General features: G+C 41.5%; 1 protein-coding gene across 1 annotated transcript; it reads right to left on the reverse strand.

The window, feature by feature from the left end:
• On the reverse strand, positions 1 to 12,294 carry LOC149302266 (intestinal-type alkaline phosphatase-like). Its single transcript, XM_089482392.1, has 10 exons — positions 12,168 to 12,294; positions 11,578 to 11,693; positions 10,968 to 11,142; positions 10,089 to 10,261; positions 9,853 to 9,987; positions 9,411 to 9,480; positions 9,031 to 9,165; positions 3,619 to 3,810; positions 1,214 to 1,330; positions 1 to 272 (listed from the first exon to the last, which is right to left on the reverse strand). The coding sequence occupies exons 1-10, from the start codon at positions 12,181 to 12,183 to the stop codon at positions 1 to 3; spliced, it is 1,401 nt and encodes a 466-aa protein (XP_089338518.1). The 5' UTR covers positions 12,184 to 12,294.
• Positions 12,295 to 27,776: the final 15,482 nt, after the last annotated feature.

Here is a 27,776-nt window from a genome sequence, read left to right on the forward strand (position 1 = left end):
TCACCACAATATGATGACAAGAATTCCCCACACAGTGAGGAGTGGAAGCATGGTGGCAGAGGAAATGGTGCTGCTGGTCTTTGATTTCAGTTTACAATCTGTGTAGGGCTCCAGACAGGCTGCGTATGCCATGACATGTGGAATATAGCTCTGCTCTTGGATGCCATGGAAGAGGTGAGCAAAGGGGCCTTTGGCCATAATAGCCACATCCTCACCGCCATGTGTCTCTGAACTAAGAGGAACAGCTGCTTGTTGACGGTAACTATTGCTTTCTGTAGAAGAAAAAAAGAGAAAAATAATTTAAATAATGTGCTACTAATAAACCTTACAATCACTTAAATTAAGCCAGCATAGAAATATATGTAGTTATATAACCTTTTGGGAGCTCAGAGGGCCCATCTTTTATGCTGGTCCACTAAAAGTCAATTCATCTTATCTTGGCCCAATATGGATATTAATCCAACTAGAAACGTGTATCTATAAATAGTGGTCCTGACATATATTATTGATCAGTTTGTTGTTGCTGGATCCTGTTTTTTGCACATGTAGCATCAGTGGTGCCTACATTATTTCTTGCACAAGGATAAACAACAGCATGCCATTTGGAACAAGTATTAAATGCTCTAACCCTGTAACATTGGTCAAGTACAAGTGTATAAACTGTATGGGTGTAAATATGAAGGTAGTGGTACTAATATTTCATCATAATTTAGTGTGACCATATTTCCTTTCTAAATGGGGACATGCAGAAATGTGTGTGTGTGTATAGGCATGTATATATACAGCATGGCCCCACTACTCCTCTGTGTGGTACATTTTAATATTGGACTAGTTAATGGGTTAAGTCTAGGTTACTAGGGTGGATTTAAAGGCAGGGCTGGGGACAGGATTGTAGACTTGCTTTACTTCATTGCTTTTCACTAAGGCATAACACTGGAATATGGCATCATATGCCGATGCCCAGCTTCAAAGTGTCACGAGGAGGCCACGTGTGAGCTGTGATTCATCTTTACAGCTTGACGCGCAAGTCAAGGAAGATCTGATTTCCCTAACTGGCCAAGTGCTTGGAAATTGGGACTGTGTCGTAGACAGTTTGGATGTACGGAGGTGTTTGGTCACTTTGTTATACAATGACATAACTGAATTTTCTTGTTGCCAATAATGCAAAACAAAAATATCTCTTAAATGAGCAGCAACAGACTTCCGTTCTTACTTGTATCAATTCCGGTGATGTTCTCCCGTTCTCCACCAGTGATCTTAAACCCAGGTCCATTGCCATACAATACACTGGTGTATAGTTTGCCATCCTTGGCAGCTACTGGAGCAACACCTGAAAGTAAAATAAAAATGTTAACTCTATACTGCTGGTTGACCTACGACAAAGTAAACTCAGTAGCTGATCTAGGGTAAACAGGTGTTCATTTATAATTTTCAGCATGTAAGTGAATAAATCTAACCTATCTCTGTATCATGTCAAATCTATTTTCTAGAACATGCTAATATTTTTTTCCTATAAGGTAGGCTATATTTATTTCTATGGAATCTGCTGGCGCTATATAAATAAATGTAGTGTATTGAACACGTTCAAACATTGACCGTTACACATATACATACATACTCTTCCATTACTAGGACATATCTCTTGCTCCCTCACCACTGATCTTAGGTGGCACTACATGATCACAATGACCATGTGCCCCCATGGTATCCTCTATTTACTGAAACCACTGATCTCCCCATCTGGGACAGAGAATAATTTTCCCACACATCAGGTAAAGGTTTCCAGATCTCATTGTACTAGAACTTGCTTCAACACAAATTCTACAATCTTGTTGGGAAGATTTTTTGGATCAAGAGACTCTTTTTAAAAGCCAGGCATTTACACAAAACCAAACATAAGGTATGGGGATCTACTTGGTTTGGTATCTTGCCCCACTCCCCTACAAAGCCAAGAGGAAGCTACACAAACCATCTCTATGATGGGGGAGTGTCTTGGGATTCTGGCTGTTGCTCTTCACAAAACACAGAGCCAATTCAGGCATCTGTCTGAAGGCTAGTCAGTCTTTCTTCTGGCCAAGTTATTTTATCTCTGAAAATTGAAAGGATATCTGGGAAAAGACCAATGTTTTGTAGCTGTAAGAATGTGCAGACTAAAGAATTTTCTGTTTTTGAGAAGAAAGGGTTCCCTTATTTCCCCTTAAACCCATAAGGTTGACCCGTGAACATAATTGTTTAGAAACCCAGCAGACTAAAAATATGTCCTACATATGGAAAAATATAGGTCATCAGACATTTAAAACAGCTTTTTCCTCTCTGCATTTGTCTTCTTATAGCAATTACTTTCCTGGTCTAAACTGTTTTTGTCAACTCTGGAGCGGACCAGTTGACTTCCATTAATCAACTACACAGACTGGTATCAGCGTGTATATTGCAATCCAGGTCATTAATGGAACATTCATATGTACCAAAGAGATATCAAACTTCACCAGGATGTAAGTACACCTTACATTAGTGACACTTAAACACCCCTGCTGCTTCTACTGTCCACGTGTAGTATTTCTGTCGGAGATATATATATATGCACACTATCACTTTAATAAAAAGCTTGTGACATAAGAAAGTATCCAGCAAGTGTCTTCATGGGAGCTTAGCGTTGCACATGCACAATACTTGGACAGAGATTGTAATAAGTAAGGAAAGAAAAATCTGCCAACAGAAAAATGGCCAGCAAAGGGGTTGTTTGATATCCCCAAGCCTCTCATCCCTGTTTATATATATATCACCCACATTGAGTCCTAATATATCTCAATAATTCAAAAGTACCTGAGGTAGAACAGGAGCATGCCTACAATATCATCAGCATAATAAAACTAAACTTACATAAAATTAAGGTAGATGGGGATGTTCCAAGATTTTATATATTTTGTTATGGCCTGGTCTGAAGATAAAACAATGCAAACATATACAGCATGGAAGACTTTATTTCTAGACTATCAAGAATATTGTCGGTTTGAACATCAGTACTAATGGAAGTGGAATGGAACAGAAAACATGATTTGGACTAAACTGTGTCTAGTGCCTGGGTTAATAGTGTGATGAAGGCATGTTGGTATAAGGGTTAATTGCTGAGGAAAGCCTGTATAAAAGGAACTTTAAATCTAAGTGGTGTCATGTAAAATGTTCTAGAACCATGCTTGTTGATCATAGCGTGATCAGCACTAGACATCACTGGCATAAACATTGCATGAGAGATGCCCAAAAGGAATCTTGAGCAATGCTGCACCCGGAAGTGTAAAAACATAAAAATAAATAAACAAAATGAAAAATAATATGGAAAAGGGGAATCATGGCTTACCAAACATATGGTAAAAAATGAAAAAAAAAATATTTTGGGACCCTTTCAGCAATCATAAGATACGTATAGCTTTAAGGGTCATCCCTGTGTCCTCGAACCTGTTAATATTTGCCTGTCCACAAAAGGCGTGTGCAGTCTTGGGTTAAAACAGTGTGTTAAGGGCGTCTCTTTAATATGCAAAGGTCTCTTGGTACCATGATTGGGATTTACTTTGCCCACCTGCAGTTCTATGTCATTTAGTTTATACAGATGAATTCTCTCACCAAGGATGCTGTTGCCACGGTCTGTATAACCCCCAAAAGTGAAGACATGCGAGTGGTCGGCAGTCACCACAGTCAGTGTCTCAGATTCTTCTGTGATTTCCCCAGCTCTTTTGATAGCTTTATCAAACTCCACCGCCTCAGTCAATGACTGCTTGGCATTCCCATCATGGTGAGCATGGTCAATTCTACCACGTACAAGAAATATGAAACAATTATTTACAGGCTTTAACATTTTATACAGAGCCAGATATACATACCGTATTATGATAATAAACTATTGACAAGTTAAAGAGTGGGGCGATGTATTAATATACTTTATTAATTTATATAATATTCAGCAGCAATGTGTGATGACATAACAATTTGGATTTCTAGAAACATAAGGTGTTGGGTGCAATGCAATGGGGGCTTTTGCAGTTGCATTTAGCTTGGACACACAAGCGAATCCTGAGCTGGGGCGAATCTCCTAAGTGACATCTCTAAGTGAGGAGTTACAAGCAAAGAAGGAGAGTATATTCATTACTATTGCAAGGGGGAGCACTGTGTTTGTTTGTGTTGTGTTCAGTGTAAAGTTTTGTTGAAAAAAAGCAAAAAAAAAAAAGGGTAAGGGCTATTTCAGGTGTGTTGCTAATTAAGTAACCTTCTCTGTGAGTTCTGCTTGGCTTTTGCAGTTGCATTTAGCTTGGACACACAAGCAAATCCTGAGCTGGGGCGAATCTCCTAAGTGACATCTCTAAGTGAGGAGTTACAAGCAAAGAAGGAGTTAAAAAGCAAGAAGGAGGGTAAAGTATAAATCCTTGTGATTCCATATATTTATATATATTGCACCTTACTGTCTGGTTTTGCCAGTTATTTGAGCTATCCCCATTGCCAAGATGTCCTCCATGTTTGACAATGCGGTCAGGTGTACATCTTGCTCAATGTATGCAATCCTTGAGCAGCGCTTCGAGGGTGCATATTGCTGTGCGAGATGTGTGCGGGTTGCTCATTTGGAAGCACAAATCCTGAGTCTAGAGGAGCAACTGGCAACACTGAGATCTATTGACAACTTGGAGAGGAGTCCGCTGCTCACTGAGCAAGCTCTCTCAGGGGTAGAGGTGGGGGAGGATAGCGGGATGGAGGTACAGGACAGTCAGGCAGCTAGCTGGGTTACAGTTAGAAGGCGGGGTAGGGGGAAAAGCGCCAGGGAGGCTAGTCCTGATCTAGCACACCCCAACAAGTTTGCCCGGTTGGCAGATGAGGGGGATGTTAGTTCAGAGTTAGCAGTACTGCAGCAAGTCACTGCCTCTGACCACCAGAGGGGTGTCTGCTCCAGTAAGGAGGGAAGGAGGAGTGCAGGGCAGGCCAGACAGGTGCTGGTAGTGGGGGACTCAATTATTAGGGGGACAGACAGGGCGATCTGTCACAAAGACCGGGATCGCCGAACAGTGTGTTGTCTGCCTGGCGCTCGAGTTCGGCACATCGCGGATCGGGTTGACAGATTACTGGGAGGGGCTGGAGAAGACCCAGCAGTCATGGTGCACATTGGCACCAATGACAAAGTGAGAGGTAGGCGGAGTGTCCTTAAAAATGATTTCAGGGACTTGGGTAGCAAGGACCTCCAAGGTAGTATTTTCTGAAATATTACCTGTACCACGTGCCACACCAGAGAGGCAGCGGGAGATTAGGGAGCTAAACAAGTGGCTCAGAAGCTGGTGTAGGAAGGAGGGGTTTGGGTTCATGGAGAACTGGGCCGACTTCTCTGTCGGATACAGGCTCTACGGTAGGGACGGGCTGCACCTCAATGGGGAGGGTGCAGCTGTGCTCGGGGAGAAGATGGCCAGAAGGGTGGAGTGTTTAAACTAGGTAAAGGGGGGGAGGGAAACTACAATATAGAAGGGGAAGATAGTGTAGATAGAAAGCTGGGGCTTATAAATGTACCTGGGGGTGGAGCGGAGGGAGGGGTTAGAATAGTCAATAGGGATAGGCTTCATAGGGAAAAAAAACCATACACCTCTAAATTGTATGCTTACTAATGCCAGAAGTCTGACCAATAAAACTGACGAACTGGAGTTAATAATGTCTGAAGAAAACTATGACATAGTGGGTATAACAGAGACATGGTTGGATGATAGCTATGACTGGGCGGTTAACATACAGGGTTATAGTCTATTCAGGAAGGATCGAAAAAAACAAAAAGGGGGAGGAGTTTGCCTTTATGTAAAGTCCAGCCTAAAGGCCACACTGCGGGAGAATATATGTGAGGGAAATGATAATGTGGAGTCATTATGGGTAGAAATATATGGAAAGAAAAATAATAAAATACTGATCGGGGTTTGCTATAAGCCACCAAATATAATGGAAGCAGCAGAAGATCAATTATTAAAGCAAATAAACAAGGCAGCAAATCACAATGAGGTGGTTATTATGGGGGACTTTAACTATCCCGACATAAACTGGGAAACAGAGACCTGTGAATCTCATAAAGGAAACCGGTTTCTGACTATAAGTAAGGATAATTATCTGTCCCAAATGGTACAGCACCCGACCAGAGGGGGCGCCCTACTGGACTTAATATTAACCAACAGACCTGACAGAGTAACTAATGTGCAGGTCAGGGGGCATCTAGGAAATAGTGATCACAATATGATACATTATAACTTGTCCTTCAATAAGGGAACTCTTAGAGGAGCCACAAGAACTATGAACTTTAGAAAGGCAAAGTTTGATCAACTAAGAGAAGCCCTTAACACTGTAAATTGGGAAAATGTCCTCAAAAACAAGAGTACAGACACTCAATGGGAGATTTTTAAGGATATCTTAAATTCTCACTGTGAAAGGTACATACCGTATGGGAATAAAAGAGTCATGAACAAGAGAAAACCAATGTGGATAAATAAAAATGTAAAGGGGGTAATAAATGGCAAAAAAAAGGCATTTAAGCTACTAAAACAGGAAGGCAGTGAGGAAGCACTAAAAAGCTATCGGGGGAAAAAATAAAATATGTAAAAATCAGATAAAAGCAGCAAAAGTGGAGATTGCCGAAGAGAGTAAGACAAACCCCAAAATGTTCTTTAACTATATAAATAGTAAAAAGGTTAAAAATGAAAGCGTTGGCCCCTTAAAAAGTAATGAGGGAGAAGTTATAGACGGGGATCAGGAAAAAGCTAATCTATTAAATATATTCTTCTCTGCTGTATTCACAGAGGAAAATGAAATGCCAGGTAATATACAGCAGGATGAGATAACTGCCCCAGTACATGTCGCCTGCCTAACCCAGGAAGAAGTGCAGTGCCGCCTAAAAAAAATCAAAATAGACAAATCACCAGGTCCAGATGGCATTCACCCCCGCGTTCTAAGGGAGTTAAGCAATGTAATAGACAGACCCCTATTTCTAATATTCAAGGACTCTATAGTGACAGGGTCTGTTCCCCAGGACTGGCGCATAGCAAATGTTGTGCCAATATTCAAAAAGGGGACAAAAAGTGACCCGGGGAATTATAGGCCTGTTAGTTTAACTTCTGTTGTGTGTAAACTGTTTGAGGGTTTCCTAAGAGATGCTATTTTGGAGTATCTCAATGAAAATAAGTGTGTGACTCCATATCAGCATGGGTTTACAAGGGATCGGTCCTGTCAAACCTGATCAGCTTTTATGAGGAGGTGAGCTCAAGACTGGATCGGGGTGAATCGCTGGATGTCGTATATCTTGATTTTTCCAAAGCATTTGATACGGTGCCACATAAAAGGCTGGTACATAAAATGAGAATGCTTGGGCTGGGGGAGAATGTGTGTATGTGGGTAAGTAACTGGCTCAGTGATAGGAAACAGAGGGTGGTTATTAATGGTACATACTCTGAGTGGGTTACTGTTGCTAGTGGGGTACCACAGGGGTCAGTTTTGGGTCCTATTCTTTTTAATATATTTATTAATGACCTTGTAGAGGGATTGTATAGTAAAGTATCAATCTTTGCAGACGATACTAAGCTCTGTAACGTGGTTAACACAATAGAGGACAGCGCACGATTACAAATGGATCTGCATAGGTTGGAGGCTTGGGCTGGGATGTGGCAGATGAGGTTCAACACAGATACATGTAAGGTTATGCACATGGGGAAGAAAAATCCAGGCTGGGAATATGTATTAAATGGGAAAACACTGGGGACGACTGACATGGAAAAGGACTTAGGAGTTTTAGTTAACAGTAAATTTACCTGTAGCGACCAGTGTCAGGCAGCTGCTGCTAAGGCAAATAAAATCATGGGGTGCATCAAAAGGGGCATAGATGCCCACGACAAGGAAATAATTCTACCACTGTACAAGTCACTAGTCAGACCACACATGGAATACTGTGTACAGTACTGGGCACCAATGTACAAGAAAGATATAGTGGAGCTGGAGAGGGTTCAAAGACGGGCAACCAGAGTAATAAGGGGAATGGGAGGACTACAGTACCCAGAAAGATTATCAGAATTAGGGTTATTTAGTTTGGAAAAAAGATGGCTTAAGGGGGATTTAATAACTATGTATAAATATATAAGGGGGCAGTACAGAGATCACTCCCAGGACCTATTTATACCCAGGACTGTATTTATAACAAGGGGACATCCTCTACGGTTGGAGGAAAGAAGGTTTCTACACCAGCACAGACGGGGGTTCTTTACAGTACGAGCGGTGAGATTATGGAACTCTCTGCCACAGGAAGTGGTTATGGTAAACTCAATAAAAGAGTTCAAAAGGAGCCTGGACGTGTTTCTTGAAAGCAATAATATTACAAGTTATGGATATTAGATTAATAGGGACAGAACGTTGATCCAGGGATTTATTCTGATTGCCATATTTGGAGTCGGGAAGTAATTTTCCCCCTGGTATGGGGCAATTGGCATCTGCTTCATAAGGGTTTTTTTTGCCTTCCTCTGGATCAACACAGTAGGGACACAATATGTATATAGGTTGAACTTGATGGACTTTGGTCTTTTTTCAACCTTATGAACTATGTTACTATGTTACTAATGCCGAACTGGGCAGTGTTTAAAAAGTTAGTAGTTTATGAGGTTTGGGGGTTTCACATGTTTGATCAGTTTTAAATACGTGGACTAGTTGTTTTTTTTTGTTAGTTTTCTTTTAAGGAAATTGGCGGATAGGTTGTTCTAAACATCTTGGAGAACTAACCGCAGTTCTGTGGGTTTAGGAACCCTCGGTTGCTCCTATCTCTAATTTTGTAAGTAACTAATACTCAGCACTTGGGTATAATCAAATGTTCTGCCTTCTATATAAGTAAATATACCTATCATATGGTAATGACATAATACATAATAAGAACAAAGAGGTTAATGGATCTTTGATTGTGGCCAAAGTAGCAAGTATACTTTATCTTGGGTCTCAATAGAAAACCAGAGTGGATTATTATAGTATAATGGTTAAAATTATACTTATCTTCAACAAATAGGAAGAAGCCATTTGGATTCTTGCTGAGAATCTTGATGGCCTTCTCAGTCATCTCAGCGAGCGATGGGTCTGCGGCAGGGTCACGACTAAGCTCATACTTCATGTCCTTTGGCTCAAAGAGTCCTAAAAAGGTGACAAGCGTGCCAAACAATTACCTATGATTATGTGTCTGTTGGATTAAGATGTTATTTTTTGTTTCTTGGCAAATAGTTGCTACAAATTACTATTCATTAAAACATCTTTTTTGTCAAATAACACATTCTTTCAAAAGATAAGCTTCAGATAAGAGCAAAAATTTATAAAAATGGATCATGCTAAATGCCACGCTACTTCTGGGTGTTCAGATCATCATTTTCTGTATACATTACCCATAAGGTAATCTGTGGTGTCTACATTCACAGCGTCAAAGTCCTTTTTATTCCAAACATATATGGCATTCTATCAGGAAACAAAAGTGAAGATATAAATTTCAAACCACACTCATTTATATTTTTCAGCAAAAGTTGGTTCAAACTTCAAATGAACTTCAGATCAAGTACACTAAAAAAACATAAAATTATCCTTTAACATCTAATTTCATTTTCACCAATGCATGGAGTGGGGTGCAAAAAAGGCTAGTCAGCAGGTTCTCATTTAAAGGCAATAGATATGCTATATGCTAATTAAATGTTTCTTTTTTAACCGTATTAATATGTTGTCAAATTGGATGGAAGGTCTCTAAAGCGGTTAATATTATTTTAATGGGCCTGGGAGGATTTGAGGAAAATGCTTACATAGAAAAACACAGAATTTGACAGCAGATTTGATTACCTGTCTCTTGCTGAGCCACATATCCGTTAAATTGAGTCCATCTTTTCGGACAGCTCTGCTTGATGTGCTAGTTGGGTACTCGGGGTCAGGTGTCCCGCTTGGTTGCATATAGACTCTCCCTCCTCCTAGAATTACCTGCCCAGAGAAACATTATTTTAGCAACATAGAGGTGATCATGAAAAATATAGCTGAGGTATGTGAAGAAACCAGTCCACTTCTTTTATTTAGCTAATTACATTAATGTCCGTGTTGTGCACCAACTGGTATGCGATATCCTTGCAGCCATTGTTGGTCATGGTTGGAGTCATCTCATTGTCAGAATACCATTCACGACTAGCACTATGAGCGTAGGATGCTGCCGGAGAAGCATGTTGTACACGAGTGGTGGTAACAATACCCACGGACTTACCTGAAAAATTATTTAGGGTCAATGAACATAGCCAAAATAACACACTGAAAATCGCACAATATACTACATCAACTTATAGAAAAAGCAATGTAGTATTGACTAGAATATATGGTGAATTGGCAGATAAGAACCATTTGGCTCACCTATTTTTTCTGCTGTGGAAACCATTCATCTTGTCTTATGTTCAGGATAACCATATGCCTATTCCATCCATGTTTAAATTCCCTCAATATATTAACAAGAAATCAACAGTGGAATTGAAGTGACTGCACAGATTGGGTATTTTTTCTAATTTGAATAACTATAATAAATAATTTGAATACCATTTTTTAAAATCTTTCAGCTGAATTCCATGTCATTTAATACTGAACCTATCCTGTGCACGGCAAGATTGAGCTCATCTAGGTCCTAGGCATGGTACCGAACGAGGGCCCCTACAGTCGCATTTCTCCTACTCGCTATGTTCGGACCTGGGCTCAAATGAAGGCTCATATGCCCCATCCCAGGGCACCAAGGACACTATAAACCACCTACAAGGTAAACACACAGGAAGCTGAGGGGGATCTCAATAATCTTTTTAAGATATGGGCATACTGATATCCGTTTGTATTATACACCACTTACACAGGAGAAAATGCAAACCAATTTTTTTATTTGGCATTCCCATGATATAGGGTCAACCAATATATATATAGCAACCTCTCACCTGCTTGCTTGGCTCTGTGTAGTATGGATTTCACCTCATTCCCATGGCTGGAGTTGCAGACCCCGTATTGTGCAGCAGCGGTTAAACCCAGAATTCCGCTGTTGGTCTTCACTCCACACAGATACGCTGTCCCTGTACCTGCGCTGTCTGGAACCTGAGCATCTACATTGTATACCTACAAAAATAACACCGGAAGATGGTTTCCTAAAACTGTGAGGATAACAAATCTCTCTACGTCATTAGAGAATAGGCCTACCCGCTCAAACAAAAATCTGTGATACAATCAGAGATGCAACAGAAAGGAACCACAAAATGAAACTGAAATATTGTCATAGTTAATAAACTCTGGTATTGGTTTAAAATGAGTTTGAGGTATTGAAGATTCTCTTCCGCAAACCCAAAAGAAAAAAAAAATAGGAAAATTCCTTAAAAGTATAACTGCCGACATATCACCACTATATCTGTTATATTGACACAATACAAGGAACATCTCCTCTTTCCCATTAATCTTGAATAAAAAATGTATTCATATATAATTTTCTTGGCCACATATATTATACCATGCACTGTCCAACTATAAAACGTATAGCAGATGAAGCTTATGTTTTACCTTAGAGAGAGACACGTAAGGGAACCTTTCCATGGCCATAATATTCTCTTCACCCTGCTCTCCCCTCAGTTGCCCCTGGTATATCCGGGCTGCCGTGATTGTGGGAACTCCCATTCCTGCAAAAGACACAGCAAACTGGCAAGTGGGTGACACAGCTTGTTAACAGTAATGATTGCATAATATGGCAACTCGATTCTGTGTGTTTGTGAGCAAGATGGCATATATTTCCCTAAGCAGTTAGGTTTCCATGAAGAGTAACCGGTTCTACCTTATTGCATCTCTTAAATCTCTATGCTTTTGTATGGTAGGGGAAGCAAACTATGTCGTGTTACTAGAAAACCCTGCAATGTTTTTGCAACTTGGTATGATTACTAACAGGCACAAGTTTACCAGGACAATGACAACAACTTTGCTTTTGTACCAACAGATGTCCCATCAGCAATACTAGGAATATTTCTAAAGGTGTATATGGCTACAAAAGTGTAGAATTTAGTGTAATCAATGGATACGCATTAACACCTTTAACATTAATCCAGTAGATTTCAGGCTTTTTAAAAAACTTATAGGAATTTTTGAGCCATATTACTCACCATCCCCAAGGAACATAATGAGATTCTTTGCTTTGGTTGTGATGGGTTCAAGATGTAGAGCGGTTTTCAAAGTTTCCGTGGCATGATCATTCCAATACTTAGCAGTCTTCTCAGCATCTACAACAACAGAATCGCAGTGACCTTTTTACTCACTTATTGAATCATTAAAGACATTAAATCTTGAGCATTCACTTAAATCCAGCTCAGTTGGGATCTTCAACTACTGGGATCCATTCCTGCTAAATACAGATCAAAATGTACATATACTCTTTTAATGATTCATAAAATAAACCCGAGCATGAACTACCTCACAGTCTACTTGGACTACAACCATCCCCAAATAGAGAATGGAGTTTATTGTTGGTGGAAAAGTTGTTTTTTTACGTGTACAGATATTTAAGTGAATGTATACTTGGACTGGTATATCATAGTTCACTTTTCTGGGACAGTAAGCCCACATTTTAATATCACAAAAAAACTAAAGTAATATTTTCTTTAGTGAAGAGAGTGAAAATGAGGTGACGTTTTCACCTCTGATTTTGGTTTACATTCTCCCAAAGCAATTCCTATGAGCGCGCTGAGCAGTAGGCTGTGTTTGTGAGCCTACTGCTTAGCGCACAGAAAGAAAGGAGGTCAGAAAGACACTAGACATGCAAATTAGGAATATCTTCAACTACTGAACCAAAGGTTGTTCCATTTTGTACAGTTAAGTTTAACTTTTGTTTTTGGATACATGTCATTTATCTAGGTAGACGATGAATCAGATATGCCAATGCTCTAGAATTCTATCTGTGAAGTAAATATGTAGCATTATGTAGAATACTTGTAGAACTGACAACAATCCATACAAAACATTCATTTTACAGTAAAAGAAATCTAGAATTAGCTACAAGCTGATGAAAGGTTTAAATAAAGTATTGTTGGAGTTATTTGTGTCTGTTGTTACAAATATTACGTTCTAATGCCGAATCATTACTCTCCAACACTACTTCCAGAACGCAATCTCTCATGTGACGTCTTCTAGCTCCTACTATGTAAGTATGATACCGTATCCTTTTCACCCCAACTACCCTAATTTGTGTGTTTCTTGTGCTCGATTCGAAAAACTCATTCCCTTTAGCCTGTTTTTAACTACCCATCAATAATATCAGTAACAGAAAAAGATTGACAAAATACTGAAAATATTGTTAAAACTGCAGAGTGGCATCTACTGCAGGGGAGTCTGTGTCTTGCATGGGATAAAGTGAGAAGAAACATACCAAAAGGACTGGTAAATTAATTTAAGATGGCACTTAATAAATTGCCTAGAAGGCCAGGCTCTCTTATTGCTTGAACGTGTCTAAAAAAAAAAAACTAAGTGCTCTTTACTTTGTTGACAAAATATCATCTGTATTAGGTATTAACAATTTGATTTATGTTGCTTTTATTCACTAAAAGCTACAGCATTTATATTTGTAATATTTGACAATATGTTTTAACTGGTATAGAAATTTTATCATTTGACCACCTACCTAGGGAGGAAAAAGCTGCTGCTCCTGTGCAGACTGGAGCCATAACAAAGACCAGAATTAATAGAAAAGAGTTGGCTGCTAGTCTTCGCTTCATTTTGCTGCCCTTGAGCTTCACCTCCTGTACGTACAGTGACCCGAGTCTGCCAGGCCCTTATATATGAGCTTGGTTATCATGTGTAACATCCTTTTTTTACCTTTGGACCTTAATGTATATGCAGGCTTTGCAAAGATTTAATGTGTTTTTCCTGCTTTATCTTAAGTATAATGGTTTACATTTTAAACAGAAGAATTACAGTTTTCGACTACTCCAAAAGACAAAGTCATGTCAAATCAAGATAATTATGTCAATCAGTGAAAATGGCCATTCTAGAAAAAGAAATCAGATCACCAAAGCCACCTAATCATGGACGAACCTGGGTTTGCCAAATGCCAGAAGAATGCTACCTACCAGAATGTATAGTACCTACTGTTTGGTGGAGGTGGGATAATGGTCTGGGTCTGTTTTTCAGGGTTTATCAGTAAAGTGTAATGTTAATGCTACAGCATACAAAGACATTTTAGACAATTGTATGTGTCAACAGTATGAATGTGCCCCTGTGCACAAAATCTTAACCCAACTGAACCCCTTTGAGATGAATTGGAACGCTGATTGTGAGCCAGATCTTCTTGTCCAGCATCAGTGGCTGACCTCACAAATACTCTTGACTAAATGGACACAAATTCCCACAAACACACTCCAAAATCTTGTAGAAAGCCTTCTCAGAAGAGCAGAAGCTCTTATAGCCAGAATGGGGGGGGGGGGGCTCATATATCTCTTTTTTTGTCTTCGTGAAATTGTATTATAAAAGAAAAGTACCATATTTGCTCGAACATAAGGCATTTTTTTCAGAGCAAATAACCCTCTTCTTATACCTCAAATAGAGGTCTGACTATAAGACTATTTTGCAGGGGACTTGGATCCTCCTCTCTGGCAACCTCAGACACTGCAGGCACTTTCTCTGTGGCTTCTATGACGGAGCTCTAGCGTGGCATGAAGTGCCGGGCAGAAGAGTAGGTTGTCTGCACACACCACGCAGATGTTCACCAGCTGCAAGAAAGGAGGATCCCTCGCAGCGCTGCGGGGGACCCTGATCCTCCTCTCTGGCAGCCGGTGAACGTCTGCGCAGAGTGGCATATAGGGGGGTTATAAGGCATATTTGGGAGGCTGAGTCACATATAGGGTGTATAAGGCATATCTGGGGGGCAGAGTGGCATATAGGGGGTATAAGGCATTTTTGGGGGCAGAGTGGCATATCAGGGGGTATAAATTTTATCTGGGGGGCAGGTTGGCAAATAAAAGGAAATAAAAACAAGAAATGCATTTTTCTCAATCATAGTTTTTATTAATTATAAAAAATAGTTTACATGTGAATTAATATTTACCAATAAAACCTTTTTCCTATAGGGTAGTCTTACATCCAGGCTTTTTTTCCCCTTAAATTAATATTCAAATTTTAGGGGGTTGTCTTATAATCAAGCAAATACGGTATAGACGTCACTTCTTTTGCTATTTAACATTTTTATCGGGTTAGCATTAGTGTTTGAAAGAGAGTTGTGGTTTTAACTCTCTCTCTTTACTATTCATTATGAAGGGCAAAAACTGTCAGATTTCTCCAGTATATAAATACATACCTCATATTATATGAGTGGTTAAACCAAAAAAAATAATGACATGTGCAATTAGCATTTCTCATAGCTTAAGGACATTAGTGTTATCAGCAGGTCATGGTAAATTGTGAAGAAATCTGTTAACATTTGTAAAATGACCTTCAACTATGACTGTAATTGATACAAATATACAGTAGTATGCATAGATTAGACATTACTCCCAATATAATCACTTTCAAATTATCTTGGAATGAATTGCATGTTATTCCTAATTCCTCTGAAATCAATATGATTAACTGAAATTATCCATTTAATGAAATCTCCCAGGTAAATGTAAAGAGCAAAGCTTAGATGAAACATAATCCCAAATGAATGCCAAAAAAGTCAAGGCACAAACCAAGATGACCATGTGCTCTGCGCACAGCCTCAGAATCCTGAGTTTTGATGGAGCACTGTGCACAGCAGCATTGGGCAGATCTACAATAACAAGCAGTGAAACCATTAAACCCCAGCAGTGGCAGGGCTGGTAAATTATCCTACCAGCAAAAAACTACTCCCAACTGGATAACCTACAGGGAGATAAACGTGTTCGTCAACCATCAATTCCATTAAATAAAGATTTTCTAGATTGGATTCAATAGCCGTTTGGCAAAGCCCTTCACCCACAGACTTGGGTTCTCAAATTTATACCAGAAAACCTTTAACCCCCCGGTTTCCTTTCTTCACATGTTCTTATCTCAAATTGTACTAGGCAGGAGTGTCCTCTTACATAGGTTTCTTCTAAACTATGGTTTGTTTCTTTATTTTGGATATTTGGAGTTTATAAAATTGTGAGGATCAGGCAACTTCTTTACATGTCCTGTTATTTCTAATCTTCTATAACAGAAGTGTAGTGTTTTTTTTTATAGTATGTGATAAAATATTAGGGAAAGAAATACATCAGAGAAGGAAACAAAGAGTTACAATTTATTACAGGATTGTTTCATTACACCTTATCTATACTAGTATGTAATGCCTATCTCTCAATAAAAACTTAAAAAAAATAAAACATCAAGACATTATTATATTTTGAAGTATTTTGGTCAACTTAACTAGTTTGGGAATAACTATGATAGGAAAATACTAGATGGTATCAAAAGAAGGCTCTGTCCTTGAAATAACAATATATACTTTGTGTGAGTGCACAAAAATGATAAAAGAAAAAAAGCATCAGTTTTTGGACACAAAATACACTCAGTAAAGAAGGAGTTAACAAAGGTATCAAAAATACATGTATAAAGATTACCTTATTTTCTACTAACAGTTCCACAAAACGTAACTCATTTTGCAACCAGCTTTATAAAGATTGGCTTATCAGATACATTACACAATGAGGTTGGCAATAGCTACAATGCTAGCATGCTTGTGAAAGAGCGAGTTAACCCCATGGAAACAATACTTCTTCAAGGCACTGCAAAGGCCTCTTGCAGGAAGATGGTAAAGTAATTTATGTACACTGGTGACATAGATGTGTACCCATTGACACCTCTGTAATCTATACAAAAGGACAAAAACACTACAACATGAACTCTGTGACCTAGAGCCATACTAATCCAGACATAGCTCTGACCGTCACTGATACAATGAATGTTATAGAGGTAAACCAGGTGGTACATTTCTTTTTCATTGAAGACTTTTCATTTTTCTGTCATACATTTTTTTCATACAAATTTAAATATCATTCTGTACGGTATTTTATATATATATATATATATATATATATATATATATATATATAAAATATCATGCACTACAAAGCTTTATTTTCTGAATTACAATGATTTTAAGGTGACCGGCACACCTAGGAACTTGCCCGGTTTCACTTGGAATATATCGGTAAAGCACTGCTTCCTAGGGGCTCTGGGTTAGTGTTGCCACCCTTGGGTGAAAAGAAGACTTTCAATTAATCTGCTAATTATATGTGTAGAACTATTTTTATGTCGGTTTGTACATAACTTTTCTGTGATTTTTTTTTATTTATGCATGTAATTAAATAATATTATGTAATAGAAAATTACATTAAAACCATAGGTTTTAAAACATTTTAAATCTGTGTGGCCGACAAAGGTGTGTGTGGCCAAATATTATCTCGGTGGATATGACCTCTGTGGATGTGATCTGCATGGCTGTGATCTGTGTGTTTGTGTGAATTCAGTTAAATATACACAGCATAAACATATACACAGTGCAATGCAGGGTGATGAGCAGCTCTTGTCTGGCATCTCAGAGAGCTTTCAGCTGCAAGTAGGTACAGATGAACGGTCCCTATGAGAGCTATGCAAAATTTGGGACAGACTGGCAATCCTGCTTTGTATCTTAAATTTCCAGGCCAGTAACACCATTTGGCTTTTTCTCCCACTTCAAATCTACACTCTGCTCACTTTCCATGCACTTCAAAGTCTTACTGGGGAAAGCCCAAGCCCCTGGTCATAGGCAGATCCTAAAACAGGACTATAACGGAATTAGGGAGAAAAAAATTAAACTGTTGCCAGCATAACAATTCAACCCCTGTGTTCTAGAAGCTGTTGGCTTACCAAAGTATTAGCAGCTATAATTATTAGAGGGCATCTAACTTTACGACAAATGAAGACCAAAGCACATTATACTTCTCAGTTTTCTTTGGGGGTCACATTCCACAAGAGATATGAGACCCCTTCCTTCCCTCCCCAGCCATAAGGCCTGCAGGAGAGCCGGATATTCTTGGTCCCTCCCAGCAAGGGTTGAGATTACCGGGAAAAAAAAATAAAAATCGATAGAGGGGGTAGCTCAAAAGAGCTTCTTAACTCCCCTCCTCACCTGAAAAGCTGGACCTTTTTAGGGGACCGTGCTGCACCTTGGCATTACCGGTATCTTCCGTACGAATACTGTGGCTTCCTGAATAGATGTCCTACCACTTGGCGCCTCATGTGCTGTGTAAAGGACAGTGGTTTGCCTTGTGTTGAAGAGGGAGCAGGTCACAGTCCGTTACTGCCACAGGCTTATCCACAGCCTGCTGGGAGACAACTCTCTTATGGACAGTCTAGATGCTGAGGACAAACCCTTCACTCTTCCCCTCACCCACCCCGGCCAGTCTGCTACCCCATTTTCCCAGGCTGTTTCCACTAATTTGCAAACCATACGTGCCATGTCTGGAATTGTACACTACTTTTTGTATTGTTGAGCTTTCCGTTAACTGAAGTAGTACTCTACGTACATATTGCCATACCTGGAAACGTCTCGGCTCCGGCTACCAGGAGCCTTCCCTTGCGGGATGCTGCCAGGACTGCACACTGACGTCAGAACCCAGCCCGCTGACGTCGGGGGAGCGGGATGTGTCAAAAAAATGGGCGGGGAGCGGGATGTGTCAAGACCCTGCTCCCGCGACCCTGAGGATTCGGGTCTTGGCCCGGAGAACCGGAGGAGCAGTGCTCACCCGGCAATCTCTGGGTCAAACCCGGAGAGTTCCCAGGTATGTACATTGCCCTGCGCTACGTTGTAGTTGTTACAGGGTCACCGTACCCAAGGCCGGGTCCCCCTGTTTGAGGGCTGAGGAATCACCAGTCAGTCCCTCATACGGATCGCACTCAGCTATCCACGGATCATCCAGACCACCATTCGCAGTAAACCAAGAAGAACTCTCTTTATTACAAACACACTGAACTTATATACAATCTCAATGCAATGTGTACCGAACCCAACCCCCAATCCCATCAGCCACATCCCATCACAAATCCCATCAGTATACAGGGGATGTATCAAGTGAGGGGATTACAGAATACAATGGGTTCCCCCACCTGTGTTATCCCCCCTGTAGTGCGGGTGCCGTCTGGGCAGACAGGGCTGTGTTGGCTGATTAAGAGCCCCAGACAGATTATAGGATCGTCTCTTTGAAGGCTGGGGCTGAATCCACATCAGTCTCTGGGCCGGTTACACAATAAACACAATATAATATATTACCGGGTCACGGTATACAGAACCGGACACAAAAGTGCTCCGTGACCCGGCTAAACTTCATATGACACATGAGCCAGCTAGCCTGGCCCTGTCACAGATCTCCCCCTTGACCAACGGTCCGGCAGACCAGGCAGATCCACACGGGTCTGCTGCAGGCTGTCCGAGTGGACAAAGTTCACAGGTGCAGGCCTTAGTTCATGGCGCCCTTTGTCAGAAGCATCCAGAGAAGGTGGGCCAGGGCCCTGGTTGCCCAAAAGGATAGTCAGTAGTCCTCTTTGAATTGGAGGACGGTCCCAGCTCAGCCGGGGGCGCATGGCTATCCCCCTCACCGGGGTAACAGGGGCACGTGGAGACTCTTGCTCCCTAGTCTTGGGAACTGAGTCTGGGGCAGCTGCCAGGCCAGGGTGGTTGCATGGAAGGAAAACCCTGCTGATCGGGCCGGGGGCACTCGGGGAACCAGGGAAACACGTAGAGGTAGTAAGCGAGGCCTCTACCGGGACACTGGAGTGACCTAGGGGACACTCTGGGACAGGAACAGGTGCCCTTACAGGGTTATTGGGCGAGCTAAGCAGCTCTGCGGGGTACTCAGGGGACCCAGGGGAATACTCCGGGGCAGGGACAGGTGCCAATACTGGACCACCGGGAGGGTTAAGCAGACCCTCGATCTTCCTCTCTGGGACAAGTGCCTCTGCCTGGGCATGGGGAGAGTCAGAGGAACACTCTGGGACAGTGACCTGGGCTTCTAGGAGGACACTTGGGGAACCAGGGATCACTTCGGAGAACACAGGGATAGGAACCAGGGCCTGCACCAGGCTACTGAGAGGACCCAGGGAACTCGGCAGCCCCTCTGGCGTCCTCACTAGGTCGGGGAACGGTGCCTCTACCGGGTCACCGGGGACTTCATAGGGAACCTCTGGGGCAGTGACCCGGACTTCTCCCAGGACACTCGGGAAATCAGGGGGACAGTCTGGGGCACTGGCTTCTACGAGCATAGATAAGGGTTTGGTGAGGGGGATTGTGCCACTTACTCGGGCGGTGGGGACAGTCATCTCTTCTGCCGGGGTAGAGCAGCCAGGGTTGTTGGTGAGGACTTGGGTCGGAGCTTTTGGTTTCCTCCTCCGCTTCTTCTTGCTGGCGAGGAACTCGGTTCTTCTCGCCAGGGCAGGGGCCGAGGAGTAGGTGAAGAGGACCTCGGTCCCACTCCCGCAAGTTGTAGTACCATGCTCCCAGTCTCCTTGTAACTCCTGGAGCTCCACTCTCCGCAGCAATTCTTTATAGTCCCTCTCGAGCTGCCATTCCTCTTGGACCAGGCAATCCATCACAGCCTCCAGCTCGGGGGGAATAGCATAAACCAGGACTTCTGCACGGTTGTCCCAGATTGTATCCCTGCGGTACTGGCAGGGGCTTCCGAAGGACGAGTCAAATTGGAAGGCATCATATATCAGTCCTGGGTCGACGGGGCTATACAGCATTAGAGGGTCGCTGTGGTCTTCACCTGCTAACTGCTGGGAGAATCCCTGGTAGCGGCTCTGGAGGTCGAGCTCTGCATATATGAGACCTCTCAATTCTTCTTCCCACTCCGGCAACGGGTTCTCCCCCAGGAGTGGAACTCGTAGATCCCACATTGTCCAGTACTGTGCCCAGTATGATTCGAAGTGGGGATGGGAGAAATCATCCCTCCAGTCTGCGGGCGCAGACTCTAACTGCCGCTGCTGGTGTTCCAGCTCACACACCTCGGCTGTAACCCGGTCTGTCTCACCCTCTGGTTCTCGGAAGGGTTGGATATTCTGGTATGATATTTTGGTGTTCTGTTCCCCTAGTCTGGGAGATACAGACCCACTCTGGCTCAGTTCCTGGTGACACATTTTAATCACCGCCGTCACTTGCTCCGATGTAGCCCCTCCTGGGTACAGGGATAGGTGCCATAGAATGTTCTTTTGTAGAGCACTTAGTCCGAGGCTCTCCTCTGGGGCATCCTGGTGCCGGTCCATCTCTCTGCAGTCCGCAATCAGAGTAGCCTTTCCTTTGCTACAAACCTCCAGGAGCTCTCTTGGTGTCTCTCGTCTGCAATCCCAGTTGGTGGTTTGGATTTCACCCAAGTCGTGGGATTCTTCCCACCGCTGCCAACCAATGTTACAGGGTCACCGTACCCAAGGCCGGGTCCCCCTGTTTGAGGGCTGAGGAATCACCAGTCAGTCCCTCATACGGATCGCACTCAGCTATCCACGGATCATCCAGACCACCATTCGCAGTAAACCAAGAAGAACTCTCTTTATTACAAACACACTGAACTTATATACAATCTCAATGCAATGTGTACCGAACCCAACCCCCAATCCCATCAGCCACATCCCATCACAAATCCCATCAGTATACAGGGGATGTATCAAGTGAGGGGATTACAGAATACAATGGGTTCCCCCACCTGTGTTATCCCCCCTGTAGTGCGGGTGCCGTCTGGGCAGACAGGGCTGTGTTGGCTGATTAAGAGCCCCAGACAGATTATAGGATCGTCTCTTTGAAGGCTGGGGCTGAATCCACATCAGTCTCTGGGCCGGTTACACAATAAACACAATATAATATATTACCGGGTCACGGTATACAGAACCGGACACAAAAGTGCTCCGTGACCCGGCTAAACTTCATATGACACATGAGCCAGCTAGCCTGGCCCTGTCACAGTAGTACTGCTTATCGTCTTTTTACAAATGGTTGTACCAATATGTTGTTTATTGAAAATAAATATTCAATAAAAAAATAGATTAATCCAGCCACATTGTAGGGAAATCTTTGGTCATATCCATAAACAGCTTCAAGACCACCACTACCTGTCCTATTAATGCCCATTTTCCTTTGCCCCATGGGCTGAACACCACAATGTTCTGTTCAGAGGACATGAGGTTAAGAGCCCCCTGCTGCTCTAAGATTAGAAAATATATACCACATTTGCTCGATTAGACAACCCCCCAAAATTTGAATATTTAGAAAAAAAAGTAAAAGCCTAAATATAACACTACCCCAAAGGAAAAAAAGTTTTATTAGTAAATATTAATTCACATGTAAACTATTTTTTCATATTTAATAAAAACTATGATTGAGAAAAAAATTTTGTTTTTATTTCCTTTTATTTTCCAACCTGCCCCCTGGCTTGCCACTCTGCCCCCACATATGCCTTATACCCCCTATATGCCAATCTGCCCCCTAGATAAGCCTTATACCCCCTCCAATATGCCTCTGTGCCCCCACATATGCCTTATACCCCCCTAAATGCCACTTTGCCCCCCCACATCTGCCTTATACCCCCCTATATGCCACTTTGCCCCTAGATATGCCTTATACCTCCATGATATGTCCCCACTGCCCCATATATGTATTATACCCCACTATATGCCAGTCTGCCCCCCTGATATGCCTTAAATCCCCCTATATGCCACTCTGCCCCCAGATATGCCTTATACCTCCTTGAAATGCCACTCTGCCCCCAGATATGCCTTATACCTCTCTGAAATGCCACTTTGCCCCCCAGATATGCCACTCCCCCCCCCCGATTTACCAATGTGCCCCCCCCCCCCGTGCTTCAGACTCCCTGGTGTCTAATCCGGTGAACGTTTGTGCGATGTGTGTAAATAACCTCCTCTGCTACCCGGGACTTCTGCAGGCACTCCGTCATAGAAGCCCCGGCAGAAGTGTCTGGCAGCAGTGGAGGATGTCTGCGCACATCGCACAGACGTCCACTGGCTGCCAGAGAGGAGGATCCAGGACCCCTACTGTATTTGCTCGATTATAAGACGACCCCCCAAAATCTGAATATTACCCTATTTGCTCTATTATAAGACAACCCCGATTATAAGACGACCCCCCAAATCTGAATATTAATTTAGGAAAAAAAAGAAAAAACCTGAATATAAGACGACCCTATAGGAAAAAAGTTTTACCAGTAAATGTTAATTCATCTAAACTATTTTTATTTTTTTTTAATAAAAGCTATGATTGAGAAAAATATTTTGGTTTTATTTCCTTCTATTTTCCAACCTGCCCCCCAGTTATGCACATCTGCCCCAGAAATGCCTTATACCCACTATATGCCACTGTGCCCCATGATATGCCTTTTAACCCCCTATATGCCTGTGCCCCATGATATGCCTTTTGACCCACTATGTGCCACTCTGCCTCCAGAATTGCCTTATACCCCTATATGCCACTCTGGCATTTAGGGGGTTAAAAGGCATATTATGGGGCAGAGTGGCATATAGGGAGGTATAAATCTTTTCAGGAGGCAGAGTGATGTATAGCGGGTTAAAAGGCATTTCTGGAGGCAGAGTGGCATTAAGGGGATTAAAAAGGCATTTCATAGAGCACTCTGCCTCCAGAATTGCCTTATGCCCCCATTTAACACTCCCTCCCCCTCCCTCCTCCAAACTTACCGGTTTTCCTGAGTCCGGGCAGCGTGTAGAGCTCTATGTGATTCTCATAGACAACTTCCGCTGCAGCAGGGAGGAGGTGCGGTTAACAGCGAGGGTTGTCTGTGTCCATCGCGCAGACCTTCCCCGGCTGTCAGAGTTCCCCGGCTGCCCCCTGCATCGCTGCGGGGGATCTGGATCTTAGTCGCATAGTCAGACCTATTTGAGGTCTGATTATAAGACGACACCGATTATCAGACGAGGGGTATTTTTCAGAGCATTTGCTCTGGAAAAAACCTCGTCTTATAATCGAGCACATACGGTACTTAATAAATTTTTTGATGGTGTTACTTTGTTTCGCTGGGGATCTCCATTTTTTTCAGAAATGTGTACGAGTGCACAAATCAGGCAAATTTTGTTAAAAATTACATTTGTAGAAATTCCAATACATAACTGTGTAGAAATGTTTGCATTCATAGGGTAGGCGCATTGAGAAAGGGGCTTTTGACTCCAAACGTAAAAAGAAAGTTTGGTGACACCAGGAGTCCATTGTATGTTAATTAGTATTGACTATTCAAATGCACAACTCCATTGGGCTGTATGATTTCAGTATAGAAAGAAAGAAAACCAAATACATTTGGGTGCTGATACAAATTGAATGCACAAGAGGGCACCAAAACTCTTTTTAAAAACCCATACTCACATGCTGCACCCTAACCAAGAAAGCCTTTTGAAGCCTGATGGAGCCCTAGGGTTAATGTGAGTTTACACATCAACGTAATGCTAGTGAATGCTATCTACGTGTTATCTGTATTTTCACATTTTGATGTTGTGTTTACACAGTGTTGTCATATGAACCACTAATATTCTTTTTGGTGAGTGAACAACTTGCATTATGCTTTTACGCTTACTGAGTGCAGGTTTTCTTAATGTGTTACAGCCTTACTTATGCCTAATACCATAGCACAATCATAGAACCAGTGCACTCCACCAAAAACAGTAGAACATGAAATAGGTTATATCAGGATATACAGTATATATACACACATACACAGAAGGGACACTACATTAGGCCTGACCAAGTGCATGGTCCAGTCTCTCCATCTCCATTATGTCTACCAGGATACAATATCATACCCTGAAGCACCATTCAGAAACAAAAGCAGCACAGATAAGACACAACAGAGGCAGTGCCAGCTTGCCGTAAACCTCTGTAGCTTAATAGAAAGGTCTGAAATTTCCAAAGTTAGCCCATTGACCAGTAAAGTATCAAGGAGTCTTAATAAGTCAATCCTTACCTTGTAATGTAAAACCGAGCCTTGCCACCCTAAGCCAAAATACACCACTATGTGTGTGTGTATACAATACTATTCAAAAGGTTTAAGCAGGTGTGAAAAATACTGAAAAATGTTAAAAGTTTTTTTATCACATAAGTACGTGAACAGAAAATCTAAATCAAATCAACGTTTGTAATGACCACCGTTTGCCTTCAAAACAGCATCAATTCTTCTAGGTACACTTGCACAAGGTCAGTGATTTTGTAGGCATATAGTTTAATATGTAGGTTGAAACACAATAATTAACTAAAAGAGAAACAGCTTTTTAGGTGAAATAAATCCGGGTGAAGAACAGCCAAACTGAATTTACTGAAGACCATACACCATGGCAAGACTGAGCAAGGCAACAAGACACAAAGTATTTATACTAACATCAGCAAGGTCTCTCCCAAATTTCAACGCAGACAGGGGCAATGTTGAGGACCATTGACGCAGCGGTCTAACAGCTCAGCATTTTTAGAAAATTCTTCATGGAAAACCTGTTGCCAAAAAGCCATACCTCTGACATGGAAACAAGGCCAAGTGACTCAACTATTCATGTGAACATGGTAACTGAGGTGCAGAAAAATAGCAGCAGGTCCTCTGGACTGATGAGTCAAATTTTTAAATATTTCGGTGTAGCAGAAATCAGTTTGTTCCGAATGGCAGAAGATTGTACCACTTCTGGTACACTGTCAAACAACACCCCAGTATGTGTTCAGCAACATCTCTTGGGTACAATGATACCACACATGCATGGGTTTGTCTGTTTCCGGGCTAAAAGGCCACATTTGGGAAGTGCACTTTTTTCTATTTTGGTCAGACTGTGCCTATGGCCTATTTGGGACATCTTTGAACCCGGCCACTCCAATTTACCCCATCAAAGCTTTTTTTTTGTTGGGTAGATACAGCCCCAATCTAAGCACTTCCTCGTAATAAACTTTTTTTTTTACATTTTTAAATGTTCCCACTTTTTTTTTTTATTATTTTAAAAATATTTTACTAATCACATTGTGGGGAGACCCACTTGAAAACTTGTTTACTTTTTTAATAAGATCTACTTATTTTATTTATTAGTGGAGTGGTGCAATGTATTTATATTTTTAAATTGCACTTTACATTATCTGGAAGCACTTTAATTGACTTACCTCAGTATTTAAATCAAATCATCACAAAGACATTGCACATAGTGCACTTTATTTTGGTGGAACTACAGAGTATGTTATAGTGCTATACATACTCTATATTCTGCAAACAGAAGCACTTTATATTTGCCCAGAATCTACCTCATTAGGAAAACTGGGGTGCAATATATGGATTAAATACTCAACTGAAAGATGTTTGTTTTCTAGTGGTACAACAGAGTATGTTTCAGTGAAATATATATTTCAAAAACTGCACCTTATAAAGGGAGCACGCACTTTTTTGGAATTTATCTCATTGGAATTTCCAGTGCAATATACCTTTATCAACTGCACCTTTTTCAAAGTTTACAAACAGAAGTTTTTGGTTTTTTTATTTTAATTATTCCAACGTTTTCATTGCTATTTATACTTCAAGACATCTTTGCAAAGTTGTACTTTATTTTGCACATGAAAGGAGAATCTACCTCATTAGAACCTCATAAACTGCAATATTTGCACACATCCAGTGTGCACTTTCCCTTTTAATTGCAATTTTTATGTTCCTTGCTTACTTACAAAGCTGCTGTACCACTGGTATTTTTAATTTGAGAGTAAAGTATCTATTTTTAAAGAAAGGCCACCTTTCTCTTGTCTCTTTAAGTATGATTTGATTGCTATTATATTATTGGATGTATTTTACCTTTTATACTCCTATTGTGCAGGGGGCAATGGGCATTAATGGGGCAGGTAGCCGCTGTCCTGAAGCCGTTCAAGGCTCTGCCACTGTGGGCCAGTTCAACCTCCAACATACTTAAACCCCAAAGAACATGGCTCTCCCTGCCCCTGGTGGACCAGATGGTCGGATGTCAATCTACCCTAAATTACCCGGCACTCAATATTTAAAGTCATTGAGGTTCTAGTGCTGCTGCTCTAACTCTTTCCTTTTTTCAGGGGGATCAATTCTTTTAATTCCTTGAATATAATGGAAATTGAGTCCTGCGCCATGTGGCTGGATATGTCTGTCTGCCTGTATCTGCCCTTTGAGATTGCTTTACTCTGAGGGATCAATTAATCAAAATGGTCCAATTACTCTGCTGTTGCTGGTGGTGAAGCACGCCCCACTCCCCAACCACTTTTACTCGTACTACTTTGGACTTGTATACGTTTGGGGCTAGCCCCACATGCAACGTCAGCAGCCCTTCCCACTGATGTCAGCAAACCATCCACTAGTGTCAGGGAGGGCTCCGGTTAGCTGGAACCAGGATGTTCCCAGGTATGCTCATTAGTCAATGACCTGATGTACAAATATTCTCTTAGTCCAGTTTGGGTAGGTGGACAGCCGTCTGGATTCTGGATTCACATTTGTTATGGGTATATGTTTTATTTTAGTGGATTCTATAGGTGTGACAATTCACTGATTTTGTGCTGATAAATGAGCAGGTGTTCTGAAAGAACTTTGAACGTAAGATGTAGTTTTAAAATGAAAGCATTTTATTGATGAAATATATAATCTTATATTTGGACTATTATTGAAATATCTTTCTGATTTTGTGGCAGTATCTGGGAACCTTATATCAAAATACTAAAGTGATTGTCATACAATTAACCATTCAAGAAAATAATGATTACACATGTGCCA

Source organism: Sceloporus occidentalis, unplaced genomic scaffold, assembly GCF_023333645.1.
Source record: "Sceloporus occidentalis isolate IW3139 unplaced genomic scaffold, rSceOcc1.0.p SCAF_19, whole genome shotgun sequence".
NCBI lineage: Eukaryota > Metazoa > Chordata > Lepidosauria > Squamata > Phrynosomatidae > Sceloporus > Sceloporus occidentalis.